General features: G+C 44.6%; 1 protein-coding gene across 9 annotated transcripts in view; it reads right to left on the bottom strand.

Annotated features, from left to right (window-relative positions):
- KMT2D (lysine methyltransferase 2D) overlaps positions 1–18,895 on the bottom strand; it is a 1,543,965-nt gene that overhangs the window by 42,911 nt on the left and 1,482,159 nt on the right. For all 9 annotated transcript variants that reach the window (XM_078685770.1, XM_078685786.1, XM_078685782.1 and 6 more), the window contains 2 exons: positions 9,724–10,888; positions 9,147–9,283 (listed from right to left, as the gene is read on the bottom strand). In XM_078685770.1, the coding sequence (XP_078541896.1) occupies positions 9,147–9,283; positions 9,724–10,888 (1,302 nt within the window). The remainder of the gene's footprint in view (positions 1–9,146; positions 9,284–9,723; positions 10,889–18,895) is intronic.

Here is an 18,895-nt window from a genome sequence, read left to right as displayed (position 1 = left end):
CTAATTTAGTCATATGAACTATCTATCAGCTTTTCTTCAGGACCATAAAAACCTAATCTACACAGTAACTGGGGTTTTGATATATGAGCTTATTTGTGTTACTCCCAGTCACCTATACTTGTCTATGTATCAATATAAGTAAATCAATTTTTTAGAAGATCTGTAGTGCAGCCACAATGATGGTCTTCAAATTCACGATTAACAAAAATTTTCCAATTTGAGACACCAAAGCATGGTCACATGCTTATGCTCACTCTCTGTGTCCCATGAATTAAAAAGTGCAATTCACCAACACCACATGGAAGATAAAACCTATTATCATGAAATTCCAACATACTGTTGATCAGTGAGGAAACTTACCACAGAGGGTATAAATCAGGACCTCTAGTATTTTGCCTGGTGACATGCTTATTAGCGTTCTATAACATATCAAAATACAGGGTCAGTTGACCTGTGTTCATGATCTGGCGAGCGAATGGTTAAATTGCACCGACACTCTTTAGCAAAAGAAGAGTGGCGATGACGTACTTACGAACACCTGTATATCAGTACACTGGAGGACCTACTCACACCGGCAACCTCGGAAGTGCAGAGCGCAGTGGTTCTCAAGTATTAACCTGCCTTCTATCAGCGTTAATTGGAAGCAGGTGTGTCTCGTGCAGTTGAAGCCCGGTTTCAACCACTAGAGCGGAAACACTCGGTCGGACGTTTGGGTCTGTTTTTTATTTCTAATTGGGAGAGGAATCGTCTCTCCCATATATGTGTAAGCGTGGTGGCTATTTCAACAAGGGGGCACGCATCTGTGAAGTCAATGTGAGCTAACATTGTCAGTCCATCCAATCTTAGTTTTGATAGTCGGAGTGACATAAAAACACTCCTATTTTAATTACATGACATGGTTTTTTCCATAGTGATTCAAAGAATTTCTTTCCTTTCAGGCCTTGAAAAATCCTAAAAATGTTACGAGACCTGCAGGGATCTAGTGACAAATCTACTCAACCTAATTATAATGCTCTTGACCCATAAACTGGTTTCAAATTGAGATCCAGGGCAAGTATTTTACTTCACTGAGATGCCGTTTTCTTCTTTATCACAAATGAGCACCTTCAAATCCATGAGTTCAGCACGTCTGCTGTACAGAAAATTATTTTGTTTGATTTAATAAACAAAATATTAGCTCCATATAGAATACGAATCTTGACACAAAGGATACACATGACCGCTGACTTGCCTCTTAGTTCATTAACTGCATTTACATTAGCGTGGGGGCAGGAATATTTCTCAAATCATGTTTAAAAACTATAACTTTTAATAAATACATAACGAAAGCATAAAGTAGCAGCACACATTTGCAATCGGCAGATTTTACAATGAAATAGCCACAGAATGTTTCACTGACGTGGTTTTCAAACTATTTTGTGTACAATGTTTTGAAATAAAGTGTCTGCAAATACTTGTCTTATCAAGTAAAGTATTCTGATTTACTTTGCTCCTATTTAAATCTGTTTGCATCACACTTCTGAATTACAAAAAAAAATTCTGTCACAATTCCTGTAATATTCTGAAATACTTGTACTATTCATTTACAGGCAGTTTAAATGCCGGAGATAAAAACTGACATTTTACATCCTTTTATTTCACAATTCTTGTCAGCTCACTTGCCAAAAACCATTATCTGTAAAAAGTGAAAGAAAAGTGAAAAGCATTTCGAGGAATAGATAGGCAAGAATTAGTAAAAAGTCAAACTGACATTTGACCTTGAGCACTCAGCAAATGTGTCAAGATGAATACACGATTTAAAGGCGTCTTAATTGCTCATTCAGTTTCTGAATGAACAGAAGACCTGTTTCTTTCAGCTTAAGTTTACTCTCCAGCAAGGACGAGTAAGTTCTAAAAATAGCTTGACCTGAAAATCTCATGCGCAATTGCGAGTGGATTTTTCTAGGACTGCATTTGAACAATTGTTTATTTTGTGAATTTAATTTAATTTAATTGTGGGTTTATATAGCGCTAGAATCAACTCCCGGAAGAGTATCTCCGCGCTTCGACCGCTGGGGAACCCGTCCTGGCTCACCCTGAGAGATGGTCCCTAATGGGTATCTCTAAGGTGCGACCAAGCATCCCCGGCGGTCTGGGGGGCCGTTGTGAAGATGAGGCAAGCTAATGCCCAGAGTTGCCGAGTGTGGTCCCTGACTGGAGTAGGCACCGAGGCGAGAATTATCGAGCCCGCTGACCCTGGTCCACGACCCTGCCGCGTCGGGAATCGAACCCTGGTCCCGGGCCGTCCTCTGCTTACGGGTCTGCCGCCTCTAACTAGTGAGCCACCACACTGAATGAGGATGGTAATGTAGACATACATGTGTCACTCACTAACAGCAATCTAATTTATGTTTTGTGTCAAGGAATTTCATCGTTGAGATCAATGAAAGGCTGTATATCCAACGTTCCCTTCTAAAAAGGGCATTCTAGTTCATGTTTGCGTATGCTTCTAGCACTGTCCATCTTATATCCTCTGCAGTGTGTCCCTCAGTGAGGAAATGTGTGCTCATTTTTGTATTGGATTTCTTGCAGCATGTCGTGCTGCGATGTTCGTTTAGTTTCCATTTTAAAGGATGAGTGGCCATCCCTATGTATTGTTTACCACAGGGCCAAGTGATCAAGTAGACACAGTTCTTTGTGTTGCAATTGGTGTGTTACTCGTGTCCACATCCAATTAGTCTTTAAAGCTAACTCCACTCAAGCTTTATATGAAAGTACAGGCGATACATGAACAACTTGGGAAATGTCCTTATGGTCTCGTGGGTGTGTGTGTGTATTAGCATGTCCTTCAGATTAGCAGTTTGTTTAAATGCAACCATAGGTGGTGGGAAGGATAACTGGCCAGTTTGAAAGATTTTCCAGTGTTTCTTAATTTTGCTTATCTTATTTGACTAGGGTGTGTAAGTAGTGACAGATGGTAGTCTCATCTTGTTGTCTAATGCATGCGTCTAGTAGTGTCTCGATTACAAATCCTAGCCCATTTTCGAGCATTTTTTACACATTGACTAGGGTATTGTCTTGATTCCAAATCTACAGCCAACTTTTGTGCCTGTGTATCAAAATCTTTTAGCCTGGTGCAATTGCGTCGCAGGCGCAGAAACTGTCCATATGGTAGGTTGCCCGCAGTGATTTTGGGTGGTGGCTATTGTAAATTAGAATGCTATTCCTGTCTGTAGGTTTTTATATTAGCTTACTACTAGCTTGTCAAGATCCAGGAATGGTAGTTCCTTCTCAGTGATTGTTTTTGAACATTTCAGGTAGGGGTTTAAGGTGCTGACACCCAGGAGCAAAATGTCTTGCATGAAGCCAGGCCCCCTTTCCAAAAGAGGAGTATCTCTTCTATGTAGAGTCACCATAGAAGGATGTTAGGTTTGTACGGGTTCTCTGGACAGAGAATGAATTGTTCTTTAAATTGTGACAGAGACATGCTAGACTTGGGGTAAAGGTACTCCTCATGGAAGTGCCTTGGGTCTATTGGTATAGTTGTGTCCCATATTAAGACATTTTACGCGAGGGCCATGCATGCGCATTCCACGATAAAGTTAATGGGCGTAGGGGAAGTCCACTCCTCCATATGGAGGGCTGGGTTCTATTACCTACAGTTTGGCTGTCTGTGGTATAGTCGTATACAGTGATTCCACATTTAAAGTGACTAGTAGGTCTAGCTGAAGTGTATCAGTAGTGGATTCAAATATATTCAATATATCTCAAGTGTCTTGTATATATGATGTTTTTATTTTTTTACACAAGGTGCACAAAATATTCCCAGAACTTGGAGAGTGGTTCCAGGAAGGAATTTATCCCCATGACTATGGGTCTGCCTGGAGGTGGGGAAATCCCCTTATGAATCTTTGGAAGGGTGTAAAAATATGAAACCCTCAGGTCTTTGTTCACTAGGTAGTCTGCTTCATTTTTAGAGATCCATCCCTGTGTTTCCACAGCAGATACCATGGAGGTGATCTGCGTTTTTAGCCTAGTTGTTGGGTCCTGTGTGATGGGTGTGTAATAGTTGCGGTCAACAAGTTGACGTACACATTCATTCTCATAATCAGTGATGGACGTAATTACTGTCACACCGCCTTTGTCTGCTTGCTTTATTGTGATCTGTTTGTCATTGTCCAATTGTCTAACTACTTCGTAATCCTTTTTGGACATATTGTGGAAATACTGTGTGTTATAGTCATTATTTATCTCTTTTAGGACGGCTTGTTCAAAGGTCACTAGTTCATTTGGTATCATGGCTAGGTTTTGCGTAAAAGTGGACGGATTGCGCAGACCTTATTCAGTTTATGCTAATGCTGGTTTGTCATGAAAGAATACTTTTGAGATATATTTTGCGGACAAATCTTTGTAACTCGCAATTCCTCTGGAATTGGTCAATCTTGGGTGTAGAAACAAAGCCCAGTCCCTTCTATAAGACTTTAACTTCAGTTTCTGTGAGTTCTCTTGGTGAAACATTTACAATTAATCTTTCTTCTCCGAGTGAGTACTATCTGGGGTAGTGGAGGTTCCTGCCACTGTATTCGTTTCTGCTGCCCTCTTCTTCTTCCTCTCCCTCTGCCCCAATCTCTGTCAATAAAAAAAAGAGGGTTGCATGGAGACAGAATGGATGGTCTGGCGGCACTATATAGATGACATACTCATCTTTTGGAAAGGGGAACTGGCTATATGCAGGACATTTTACTCCTGGGTCAACACCAAGCACCGGGCCTCCAGCAGCTTTCAGGCCAGCTCCCACAAAGCCTTCGGGTTCATGGCCCGGCACTCGGAGCACAACTTTGGCCATGGTCGCGCCCCAGACACCAAAGGCACATGAGGTGCCGATCAGTCACGGACATCATCTGGTGGCAGGAACTGCAGGGCTTGAAGCCAGTCCTTCGCTGGGACATCCTCTACATGCAAAGAGTCTACAACTCGAGAAAGATGTAGAAAAAAAGTTGAAAAAAAGTTAGGCAAAAAGTGGCTTGGGGTAGCTCTCTCCGAATCTGCGCTAGGCTGGTGCAGAAAAAGAAAACTGATGTCAGCAAGCATGGGCGGCGTCTATGTAGTTCCCGCTACGTCATCCGGGAACTTAGGACGCAGAAAATGGATGCAGAGCCGACCGGGGTACTGCTGAAGAAAAAAAGTCTCCAGATCAAGACTGACGCCTGGGGGAAAAAGGTAAGGATCTTCAAGTAACTGTCTTTATCACTCTCTGTCAGATACTCAGGTTCCAAATAAGTGCTCCCACATGTTTCTGTGGCTATGGGCAATGAGGGAGACGGTTGTATTAAAAGCCTGCCAACTGTTATATTGTCCAAGTTCAACCATGCTATTTCCTTCAGCACCTTATGAGTAACCACCACTAGAACCCTTCAACTGCCGATCACCTGTGGCCACTGGTTGTATATCCATTCCTGGGTTGGTTTGGCATGAAGTCGGGCTTGTGGAATTAATGGAATGCAAGACCAACATTCCCATCAATTCCCCTACTGTCCTCAATGTCAGAGATGGGCCCTTCTGGTAAAGGCGAGTTTGCTCTGTGAAGCCCATGATGCTTTTGGTTGTAGGGAATCCTTTGGCATCCCTAGAATATTGTCATGGTCCCAGAAATGTCTTAATTCGTCGGTTTTGTAAAAGATTTCTCTAGGTTTAAAGAAGGCTCCAATCTGTGTAGGCTCTGGATGAGTTAATATTCCTTTGGTGTTTTTTGAACAAGCTGACCTTTACCTGCCAGTTGTCCAGATAGGGATATACCTGTACTCACTTGCCTTTTCAAGTGTGCCACCACTGCAGCCAAACATTTTGTTAACACTCTGGGTGCTAACGTTACTTAAAAAGGAAGTAACATGAACTAGTAAAGTACCTGGTTTACAACAAAAGGAAAATGCTACTTACCCAGTATGCATTGTTTCTTGGCATGTAAAGCCGTAGATTCACATGCTTTGCATAGTCTGCCATCTAGTGTTGGGTCCGGATGTTTGCACTTTGTTTTTCCTCGAAGAAGTCTTTTCCAGTCACGAGGTAGGCGACTCCTCCTTTCGGTGATAGTGTGCATGGTCAGCAACTACATTGTTGGATTATTATCCCACAGAGGGTGAAAATGGAGTTAGTAAGAGTAGAGTAGAAATGTCTTTTGCGTATGTCTGTAAGTAAGATAGTACTGGAACAGATACAGGTACCCAGGGAGGCGGTGGGCGCATGTGAATCTACAGCTCTACATGCCAAGAACAGATCCATACTGGGTAAGTAGCATTTTCCGTTCGAGGCATGTGAGCAGTAGATTACATGCTTTGCATAGACTATACAGCAGTTATCGCCCAAAGCAGTGGTTAACCTGTAGCTGTTGCAGATGTTTGAAAAAGTGTACGTAGAAATGCCTGGACTACATTAGCTGGTTGGCTAACCCAGTGTTTTGTAAATGTGTGTGGTGTAGACCATGTTGCAGCTCTACATAGGTCAGATATGGGAATTTTTCCTAAGAAAGGCATAGCAGCCCCTAGTTTGCGAGTGGAATGCACTCTAGGGGTAATTGGTAAAGTCCTCTTTGCTTTTGCATAGCATGTTTGAATGCATTTGACTATCCACCTGGCAATACCGGATTTAGAAATGGGATTGCATTTGTGTGGTGGAGCAAAAGCAACAAAGTTGCTTAGTTTTTCGAAAAGGATTTGTCCTTTCTATGTAATAGAGTAAAGCTCGTTTAACATCTAAGGTGTGTAGAGCTCGTTCAACCACTGAACCTGGTTGAGGAAAGAGCACAGACAACTCAACAGATTGGTTGATGAGAAAGGCAGATACTACTTTAGGTAGAAATGTAGGGTTAGTGCGAAAAACCACTTTAAGGCGTATTTGTAAAAATGGTTCTTCTATGGTTAGTGCCTGAATCTCACCCACTCTCCTCAGTGTTGTAATGGCAATGAGGAAAGCAACTTTCCAAGTGAGAAATTGCAGTTCACATTTATGCAATGGTTCAAAACGTGGACCCACTAGTCTGGTGAGGACATATTAAGATTCCATGCTGGGGCTGGTAGACATCTTGGTGGAATGACTTAAGTCCCCCCCATAAAGGTCTTGATAACAGGCACTCTGAAAAGAGACAGATGCTGTCTATTCTGAAGGTATGCACTAATGTAGCAAGATGTAAGCATATAGATGTATATGCTAGATTTCAGCACTGCAAATACAGTAAATAATAGATGACACTTTAACCCGCTGGATGCTTTAGTTCAATGTGTACGATAAATAACAAACCGCTTCCATTTAGCTGCGTAGCAAGCTCTTGTAGTACGTCTTCTGGATTCTTTAATGAAATTCATACAGTCTGGTGGAAGATTCAGATAACCAAACTCTATGATTTCAGGTGCCAGATCGCAAGGTTGAGACGTTTGGGATCTGGATGTTTTATCTCTCCATGGCTCTGCGTGAGGAGACTGGGTGTGAGATGGAGTTTTTGATAAAGAACTACTGAGAGTTCCAAAAGGGTAGTGAACCAGGGTTGACGGGCCCATGTGGGAGCTATCAGGATTAGTGTGAGGGATGTTTGTTTGAGCTTCCGAACCAGAAGTGGAATGAGTGGGAGAGGCGGAAAAGCGTAGGCAAATATCCCTGACCAGTTCATCCACAGAGCATTGCCTTTGGAAAATGGGTGCAATATCTGTTTGGGTATTTTGTGTTTTGGTGCATGACGAACAGATCTAGGTCTGGGAAACCCCACATCTGGAAGAACAGGAGGAGAACTTGAGGGTTAAGTTCCTACTCGTGAATGTGTTGTGTGTGTCTGCTGAGCAGATCTGCGATCTGGTTGTTCACTCCCGTTAGGTGTTCCGCTTGGAGATAAATGTTGTGATGAATGGCCCACCTCCACTTGGCTTGTGCAAGGTGTGACAGTTGGAGAGTGTGTGCCCCCTGTTTCTGTATGTAATACATGGCTGTGATGTTGTCTGTGCGTATCACTACAGCTTTGCCAACAAGGTGAGTCTGGAAGGCTTTGAGAGCTAGAAAGACAGCTAGCAGCTCTAGATGATTTATGTGGAGTTGCTTTTGCTTCTGACTCCACAATCCCTGAATTGTGTGAGTTTGGAGATTAACTCCCCAATCAATGAGTGATGCATTTGCTGTTAACACGGTCTGTGGCATTGGGTCGATGAAAGGCCGCTCTTTGGAAAGGTTCTGCAGATTCCACCACTGCAGAGAGCGATGAGTGCGGCCGTCAATCAATACTAGATCTGCCAATTGACCCTGAGATTGATTCCACTGATGTGCTAAACATTCCTGAAGGGGACACATTTGAAGTCTTGCATAGGAAACTATCATGATGCAAGATGCCATAATTCCCAGTAGCTGCATGAATACCCGAGCTGGTAATGAGTGGTCGGGCTGAAACTTGGTAATTAGAGCCTGAATATTGTGTATTCTGGCTGGGTTGGGACAGGCTAGAGTTTTTTGAGTATACAGAGTTGCTCCTTAGTACGTTTGCGTACTGGAGTGTTGAGATGGGATTTTAACAGATTTACTGTGAATCTCAGGTCGTGCAGTAAGTGTACTGTTCTGTGAGTGTGCTGTAGACACTTTGTGAGAGTAATTAACATATTTTCAGGACCTCCCAACGTTCACTCAGTAGGTGCACAACCTATTTACGAAGCACACAAACTTGCTACTAACTCAGTAAGCACAAAGAAATTTGTCAATTTAATACGCTGGCACAGATTCTCACAGTTTCTTCACCTAGAACACAATCAGGCATTCAATGCACAATCAGCAATAACATAGCACTAAACGCTGCCAGGTCAGCAGGCACCTAGTTTTATCAAGTGTAGATCGGAGGAGTACGGCCTGAGTCACTGTTCATTTAAAAAAATCATACATAGGAAGCTCCCCGAATACAGCTTCTCACTCTGCTCACACATCAACAGCAAGCAAGGCTATAGAAAAAACATGCTGCGTCTCACGCAATGTATGCACACAGGTCAACAGCAAAGGCATGGCATTGGCTCATGTAACATGTACAAGGCCTACAATGAAGGAATAGTTACTATAGATGCAGCACATTTAAAGACACCACAAATGACAATATTGCCCACGGCTAACTCGCAAAAAGATTACTGCAGTGAGAAAACGCAACTTACCGATTCTGCAATGCGCACAACAGCATGCAACGTGAGGCCAAAGAGATCCTCTCCTTTCAGGTAATCAGGAAAAAGTCGCAGCATGTCCAACTCTCTTCTCATCCTTGCCACAGGCTCCACAATCTGATTCCAAACAGCTAAGAAGAAAAAAAGCAGTCAGATCTCCTCGATGGGACCTTGAATCACAAGAATCAATAGGGAAGATATAACCATCAATGGAAAACTGATCTTGACAGCTGCAGGAAATGACTTTCCTTGTCACACTCCACAAAGTCACTGTGGGTGACTAACCACTGCCCAGTTGGCCCTCTAGACCCCACAGTCACCTGTAACCTCGATCACCACTAAGAAAAACAACAGTTTTAATATAAACACATCTTCATGCAATAGAAACAGCAGATTCCGCTTCATTACACCCACTGAATCTAATGAAAAAGGATGAAGCTCTAGATGGGACGAGGACTAGCATTATGGGCAGTCCACTCTACTTCTCTATCCACATTCAAGAAACCCTGAATCCGACCCGGCATCTTCCATACCCTGGCTCTTCACAAACCTGTATGCGCCAATGTCTCACCTTGTGCAGAGGAATCAGATAGCACCACATCCTCGTGACCGTATTCTATCACCTGCACGGTGAACTCAGGCTGGCCGTTATTGTCACAGATGGAACAGCGGTAGCAGCAGCGCCGGTTGTTATAGCGCATACTCCAATAAATGCGCGTAGCCTCATAGCCCACTGGGTAGAGAGCAGTTACACTGTGGAAGTCCGCTAGTTGATGGGGGAGTAGCTGACCGATGGCATGAAAGATTAGCCCACCCACACGGAACATGTGGATACGGTCGCCCCGTTGAATGATCGAGGCAATCTGATTAACTTCGTCTCGTTCTATGTAAACACGGCGGAAAACGGCAAATGAGCTGAGCTCGTGGTCACATGGTCCTTTCAGCTTGTGCATGGGGCAGAGCATGGTCTTGTCCTTGAAAAACATGCATTTGGCACGGATGGCACAGGCAAAGTGATAGACATTGGGGCAGCGAATGCGATTACAGCTGTTGGTGGCGCCAGTCTTCTGGCACACAGAGCACTTGGTGAGTAGTCCACGGTGCAGTGCTACCTCCACATTGATAAGGGCACCCCCTTGTGTCTCGTAAACCTCTGTGGACCAAAGAGCGCAGTTCAAGTGCACCCAGAGGTCAAGGTCAAGGTTTAGTAGTCGTGCAGGGCCATCTGTTGCACCATCTCCTTCCTCATGGCAGAAACAGCACTTCCGCAGGTCTATAGGAAGAGTCTCTGGCCTGAGGGTGGTACCAAGCTTTTCAATAAACTCCGATATCTCTTTATCACCATCACGCTTTGCACCACCCTTCTGTATGGTGATGAGGATTCGCAACCGCTTCCAGCGCAACCCCTTCCATTTTTTGATCCGTGGACGTGCCTCCTCATTGTCTTCAGAGGGGCGGGAGCGCTGTTTTACTTTTGCAATCTCTCTCAAGTCTTCTATGGTAGGAGAGGGTGGTGGAGGGGATGGAGGAAGTGGAGATTGGGGCATAGGGGGTTTTAACTCTGGTCCATATTCGAGTTCCTGGGTTTTTGGTTCTGTGCTACTTGAAGGAGACGGTGCAAACGGAGACAATGGGGGAGATGACTCCTCTGGCATAATGGGCAGCTGGCGAACATCCAAGTTGGATACTTTGTTGACATAACGATGCTGCCCAACTTTCTCTATGGCTGGTGATTCCTATAGAAGTTTCAGAGAAAAGAATACAAGTGACAAGATTAGACAGGACCGGTCCATAAACCAGGAACCAATAACATCATCAATATATACAGGTCAAAGTAAAATAGAGGGGCATTATGGAGGTTAAAGGGTTACCTTGCAAACGGGGAGAGAAGTAAGACAGACATCAATGGTCTTCCTCCAGCAGGCAAAGGAACACATGCAATTTTATCCTCAAACGACCAGGTGGACAATGTTCTTAAGTTAAAAATGAGGCACACTGGAAAATATTAGGGCAGACCTGCACAGACCAAAGAGGGACTAGTGTCTAGACAATAGTCCATGGCACAGGTAGAGAATTATGCTGATAAAAGACAACAGGTGCAAACTACTACATGAGAAAGCTGGTAATGTTTAAACATTGCCAAATTTGAAAGTCAGAAGCATATTTTGTTGGTAGCCTACTTAAAAGCAGTGAAAGGGATCATGATGTCAGCTCACTTAGACATGAAAATGATTACCTGAATTCATTTCCAAAAATGATATTCTGCTGAGGTGCAAAGATAATTCAATGCATCAAATCCTATTATCGTTACCAAATTTTAACAGCGATAGAAAACACCAGCATGTATGATCTCTTTAGAATGTTGCATTATCTTATTATACAAGACCTAACTCTATGGGGGGTTGATCACACCTAAGGCATCTTAAAATCCCCAGAATCAAGTGCCCCATGTGAGAAAGTGGTTCTATGTATACTGGACTAGAATGAAGTACAGTGTGTATAGAGTCGACCAACCCCAGAGGTATAACAGAGGTTAAAGTCAGGACTGACCTTACTCTCCAAAGTGGTAGCTTGGTCGAGCAGTAAGGCAGTACCAGAGGACAGTGTAAAGCATTTGTTGTAGACACTCAGTCAGCAAAAGGTTTCACACACACTCAAGGACTGAACTCCAGGCCAATTGTTTTTATATCCACAGATATAGGTGTTTTATTTTTAGAACCAACAGTTATAAAAATATACTTTTCTTGTTATGAGTTCTCTCATGTAATTACTTTGCAAAGGAGCAATAAAGTTGGCGCACACAATTAATACAGTATTGACAGTAAGCAACACAATCTTAAAACACACTAGCATTGAGCTCAATGGGTTTCCCACATGTAAGTACAGTTGATTACTATATAGATTACTTTAGTAGTCCCAGGACTAGATCCTAGATTCCGTCCTGGGGTCTAAGCTGAAACCAGATTAGCACAAACGTTTTAGGTACTGCGGGTAATTTTCATGAATATAAAGCTGTTTTAAAAGTTCACACTTAAAAACTTTTCAATGGAAATCTGAAAATTTAGGTTGCAGGTAAAAGTACGATCGCGTTACTTTTGTAACCCAGCACTGGTCTCCTAGGGCCAGCACTGGGGTCTTAACTCAAAACAGGTAGGTAATGGCGTTTCAGTATTTCGTGTGATTTTTAAAGAATATTTCAAGTTTTCAAAAGTAGACAGAAGAAATTTCATAGAAAAGCAGACAATGGGTTCCTATGGAGAAAATACAGCTTACTAGTAAACCCGGTAAGGATTACTTTTGCGGTTCAGTAGTGGGCTGAAAGGTACAGTACTGGCTTCTCCCCTGATCACAGGTGAGTACTTCGGAATTCGGCTGATTTTATATGAATATTTTCAGTTTTCAAAACTCCACACTTAGAAAGTTTTTGAGTCAAAACTGGTCAATGTTAGCCAATGGCAGGTAAGTGAGTTACCAGTTTCCAAGTGAGTACTTGGTTGGTGAAGTTATGGTTCTGGACTAAGACTCAGGGGTCCTCCAGTGTCAGGTAAGTACAGTAGGTTCAGCCCCAGCAGCACAGGGTCGGCCGAGAGCAGAGGTAGTTAGGCCCAATGATATCCAAAGAGGGAAAGGGGGCCTTCGATTGGTGGCTGTTGGCTAGCAGGCCACGCGGCTGTGGGAGCTGGGCTCCTGGTCACTTGCTCAGGGCAAGGAGAGGGAAGTAGGCTCAGACAACGGTGGCACAGCCAGCGGCACTCGGGCGGCTGGGTGCAGGGTGCTTTTGAGCCGTCGGGCGCTCAATGTTATCCAAAGGGAAAGGTAAAAAAGGAACAAAGGCTGCAGGCTCTGGGACGGAGACTCTCCAGGGGCGACCAGCACTTCGAGAGGTAAGTTGGGATCTTGGAGCACAGGTAGGTACCCCAAAGGGAGGCACCAATCAATCTTCAAAGGGTCAAGGCAGGCAGGTCCTCTGGGTGTCCCAAGGTTGCTGTCCGCAGGAGTCGCCGAGTTTTAGGCAGGAGCAGGTTCCAGGATCAACAGGCTGGTAGGGCTGGAGCCAAGTCAGTTGTTGTTGTCCTGTTAGCAGCTGCACGGCGGGTCTTCTTCTTGATCTTCTTTCCTCTTATTGGTATCGGAATCTGTGGAAGGAAGGTTCAGGGAGCCCCTAAATACTAAATTTAGGGGCGTTACAAGGACCAATGGTTCCCTTTCCTGGGGTGAGTACACCCCCTAGCCTGTTCCTCTCCTGTGCGAGGGGGGCAGGAGCCTAGCTGGGATTGGGCAGGGCTCCCCATCTAGAAGATGGCCGGAGCCCGGGGTCGTGCTTCACCTCGTCTCCCCCACCTGAGGGGTGGGGTTGGCACAGGCTGGCACCCCCCTTTCCTGTCGTAGTCTTTCCCGCCAGAGTGGGGGGCAGGACTGGTGGGGGCTGGTTGCTGGGTACAGCAAATGGTCTGGAGAAGCTCACAGAGGCGGCATGCCTTTGAAGCTTCCCCCTGCCCATCCTGGGGGAGGAGAACTAGCATCTCGCCCAGGATGTGCATTGTTGCAGGCCCAGGAGAGTGGAGGCTCTCCTACCCAGGGGTCCAGCAACATGTCTGCTGTGTGGCAGCCTCTGCAGCCACTCAGCCAGACGTGGATTGTAGGTTAGGGTTTCAGAGGGCATCTCTAAGATGCCCTCTGGTGCATTTTACATTAAATCCCACACTGGCATCAGTGCGGTTTTAATGGGCTGAGAAGTTTGATACCAAACTTGTCAGTCTTCAGTGTAGCCATTATGGTGCTGTGGACTTCGTAATGCCAACCTCCCAGCACCATATACTCTTAATGGCATCACTGTAATTACAGTGCCCAGGAATGCCCCTGGGTACTGTAGGGGCACAGGGCTCATGCACCTGTGCCCACACCTCTGGCATAGGGCACCCAGCTAGAGGGGTGACTGAGGTATGCCAGGGCAATGGGTTCTGTGAGCATGGCACACAGGGATGTGTGCCATGTCGACTCTGGTTTTAGTTCTGTACTTAGGCACTCAGCCTGCAAAGGCAGTGTGTGGGTGCCAGGGTACAGGGCCCCTGGGGGTGGCACAATAAGTGCTGCAGCCCTCAGGGGTCTTCTCTTGACACCATGCCCTGGGTACCAACTACTAGGGGCTGACAGGTGGCGATAGATCCCAATTGGGTTTTGTTTTAGTACAGTTTTAGGGAAGGAACACAGGCCCTGGGTACCTGGTTGGCAGGAGCCCAGGGCACACTCAGTCAAAGCACATCAGCAATTCAGAAAAAAAGTGGGGGCATACCAAGGCAAGAAAGATGGCACTTTTTCACACCCCATACAGCATCATCACATCTCATCACTTTGTTCTGAGATTCCCTTGTGAGTGATTAGAACTATGTAGAAACTAAGAAAAAATAAAAAAGTTACTTACCACTAACACAGTGTTTTAGGCTTGTGGTGTTTAAGAATCACATGCCGTGTACTCTACTACAATCTAGAGTTGGGCTAGTAATCTGAAAGTTGCTTTTCTGTAGTAAAACCTTTGGGGTCATTGTACTGACATTGTCCCATTGACTCAGAATGGGTACAAACCTTTCATACATATGGTTATAGTTCTCAAGCATGCAATTACGGACTCCTGATCATGTCCTGATCATGTCCACGAAATTAACAATGCACAAGGATACAGGTTCAACTTAAAAAAGGAAAATTACTACCCTTCATGAAAGTAAATTGCGATTGCTATTAAAGTGAAACAAGCCCTCTACAACAACTTCCCAGCATACAGTAAAGCAGGAGTGTTCAATATGAATGTACAAAAGCTGAAAACTGAGTGAGGTTTTCTTTTTGCAGCATGTACTGTATTTTGACTATGTAGTTCTTGCGATGTGGGGCACTGAAGTGCTCGTCTACAAGGTTCGCACGCTACAGTGTAGTGTGTGGTTTAAAGGTATGTGTGGATGTAGACCATACACTCTGCACAGACTGTGAAGCAGTCCCCCTCTATAGACATTCTTAGAGGAAAAAGGCAGAGATTAAAAGGTTTAGTCCACGTGCACCTCTTTCCTTGTTTGGATAGCACAACAGGGAAGAAAGTCAAAAGATCTTTCCACAAGAACAGAAAACAAACTCAAAAAGATCCACAAAAAGTCCTCTTTTTCTTTGAGGAAACCGTTCAGGAAACGTTTCCAGTCTGAGAAAATTCCAACATTAAAAAAAGATTAAGTTAGAGTCCTCTAAAAGCAGACAACCTTGTTTTTCGCAAATGCATACGGTTATTGTATTATAATCTGCAATTAAGCCTGTAAGAACTCAATCTTTGATCTACCACAGTAAAGCACAAACATCTCTATTTAAACAAGTAACAGAAATTTGAAGAAGGCTTTCTTGCTTCCTCATGAACTGTCATACATTCCCAAGAAGTTGCAAATATCCAAATTCAAAGACTTGGATCCACTTTGCTAGATTGAGGCACATGGTGTTGAATTAATCCCAGTCTTTGAGATAAGAAGTCTTTTTGGGAAGACATCTTGTGATGTGGCTGGTCTAACTGGGTGGAGTACCAAGACTATCTTGCTTTTTCTGTTCCTTCAAGGAAGTGTGCAATGTTCTCATCAGAACATGGTTTCCCATAATTCAGGGCACCTTCCTTTCCCTTTACTGTGACTGTGCAATAATGGGATAGGGATTAATATGAATCCTACTCTGTACAATGCTGGACTCCAGCAGCTCAGCAGAAAGAAAGCTCAATGTACTGCCGGTTGTGTTTCGATGTTGAGAAGTAGGCTCTGCAATGTTTTCTGGGTTTCAAGGTCAAAGGGGTGATGGGGGTTTCAAATCCTTTCAGCACTGAGGCTCCTCATTCATTTTCGAGATGCACTTTATAGCAAGAAGTCAATCCTCCATGAGGTGTTAGACCTCTCCAAGGCACTTACCCCTCCTGGAGCTGAAACCACTTTTGAGGGTGAGGTCTTCAACCCCCTGATTAATTCCATGTTTAATCAGTCTCTCACTCTAGAGGTTCTGCCAGTTGGTTAGAAATTGGCCAAAGTGGTCGTGCTTTTGAAAAAGCCGGCCTTAGTTCCTAACATATTCTGTAACTATAGGCCAATATCACTTCTCCCAGCCTTCACTAAAATATTAGAACAAGCATTTGCAATGCAATAGGTCTCGCATTAGGAAAGTTTGAGCCATTGGTATTGTGAATTACATTTTTTTTATTTATGTGTTGGTTGTGAAAATAGCTATAGTAATAGCTAAAGTAATAGCTTTGTCATTTACAATGCCAATAGTTTTAACTTTCACAAATGTGACACCTATAGCATTTGTAATGCAATATGTGTTGTATTTTCACGAAAATCCAAGAACAGAAGTGAAATATTAACATTTTTTTGTGACATTTATAAGACAGACGTTATTGTTGTTCGAGTACTTTACGCTGGTGTTTGGATTCCTGTAAATCCCCAGTGTTGCAGGGTGCTTAAGAATTTTGTGATCACAGTGGTCAAGGTCAGGTACTCACGCTGGTCTATAAGGAAAACATTTACTAGAAACACAAGATATGAAGACAGTCCCAGACTAACACGTTTTCACAAAAACAAACACATAACAGAAATAGGTCAACACTTAATTGTTCTTATTAAAATCGTTTAAGTAAAGTGTTTACGTACACACAACTCACACAGAACTGCAATAGTAATGCCCTAGTTTATCAGGTGGCATTCAATTGAAAGCAGTACATGAAATAGCAAGATGATTTGCAGCCTCTGCTTTTAGAGAAAGACACAAAGAAGATGAGAGAAACAATACTGAACAATACTGCAGCTGTGTAGCCAGTCAACATAAAGGGTTAGGGGTGATCTTAAACTGTTAGATAAAACAGAACTATTAGTTCCAATAAAACTTGAACTATTACACTGTTAAAAAATAAACACACTAAAGTACTTCAACAGCAGCAATTTTTCACATTTCAGCATAATGATCTAATACAAATTGTAGGAAGGTAGATCCCTGACTATGGTTGCCCCCAACTTTTTGCCTGGTGTTTTGCTGGTTTTCTGACTTAGTTGACCTGGGGCCCTGCTATTCAGGACCCCAGGCCTACTGCTCTCTCTGTAAAATGGATTCCATGTACCTTAGGTACATATCTAAATTGGATACTGAGTCACCTTACCAGTCCCTGTACAGTGTACCTTAGGTACCCAGGGCATAGGTGTACCCAGGGCCTACCAGGGGCTGCAGCATGTATTATGCCACCCCTGGCTGGCCATCCAAATCTGACACAACTGGCTGCTTGACAGCTGGGGCAAGGTGGTGTACTCACCCTTTGCTTTAGATATAGTATACCTATATCTAACCCTAAAAATGGACACACAGATCTCCTATCAGTCACTCCTATGGCAGGCCTTGACAATCCTGAAGGCAGAGTGCTTGGAATCGTGTGAGATGGTGCTCTGGCATGAGCTGAGCCTGTCTGCGGCTTTCGGGATCCATCCCTTAGCCGTTTCCATGATATCGCATACCATATACTCTTAAGTGCATTATAATCCTCGCGGTTATATGCCAACTCTGGTATCGCTTTATCAAAACATGTCGAGTAAGGTGTCATACGAATTGGAATACTAACCCCTCGCCAGTTCTGGCGACGGGGTTAGCATTCCACCCTTCTAGAGGGACACGACATGTACGTACCTGTAAACCCGGTTAAAAGTCAGACAGAGCCTTAGCATCCACAAAATGGATGCTGCCACCGAGACACAAGTCTGCCCTCCTGCTGCTGGGAGTCCTCCCAGAGCAGGAGATAAGGACAAAGGGTTTCCTGCCAGGGGCGGTGCCAGCACCGTCCCAGACAGGGTTTTGTGTATTGTAGGTAGGCAGGGCTTTAGAGGAAGGTGACTGCACGTGGCACCCCGGTGCTCACTGTGCATAGGCTGGCTGGAACCAGTTCCAGGGTCACTCCAGACCCTGTGCTGGGGAAAAGCCCGCCAAGGAAGTGGGTGTAACCACCCCCCTCCTAGTCCCACCCCTAGGGCAGGACTTAGTCGCGTGCCAGCCCCTTTTTACAGGATAAAGGTAGGAACTGGCCCCCTTCCAAAGCAGATCATCTTTGAATCCTGAAACTACTTTCCACGAAAGGAACTCAAGACTTCTTCCTAAGATTTCTCCCTTGTGACTAAGGAGTAGTCACCCTGCATCCGCAGGCACCATCTTAAGAACACTGCGGTCTGCTGCAAGTCTCTCCTCCGGATCAAGACTGCCCAGCTCGACGAGAACCGGCTTCCCTGGCACCTCTGACCTCTACCTGCATCATCAGTCACGCTGAGATTCGTGGGTGTGACGAGACCTCGAGGGACCGGCCATCTTCAAGACTGCACGACTTCTTTCCAGCAAGCCCGCCGAGTAATTTCCTGGTGAGTGCTTTGGGGTCCGAGAAGCCCCGACCCTGAGCAGCTCCAGCACCGAAGTGCAGCCTCCCAGCATCTCCACGATCTGCGTGGGGCCCTTCTGCTTTTTGCTGCTCACCGCGTTGTTTGGCTACTAGCCCGCTGGCTTGTGGCCTTCCGAACGACGCCCGACGACAATACTGCTGCTAGTCTGGTTGCTCCAGACTGGCCCTTGCTTCCCTCCATCGGAGAAGTACCCTGGACCCTCCTGGTCCGGCTAAGACGCCATTTTAGGTCCACCGCGTGGGCCTTGCATTTGCCAAGACTTGTTGCCCAATCCTGGGTCCAGCGACGTCGACAGCAAGAACC

This window comes from Lissotriton helveticus, chromosome 1_1, assembly GCF_964261635.1.
Source record: "Lissotriton helveticus chromosome 1_1, aLisHel1.1, whole genome shotgun sequence".
Classification (NCBI taxonomy): Eukaryota; Metazoa; Chordata; class Amphibia; order Caudata; family Salamandridae; genus Lissotriton; species Lissotriton helveticus.
Note: the sequence above shows the minus strand (reverse complement) of the source record. Positions and strands in the feature narration are given on the sequence as shown.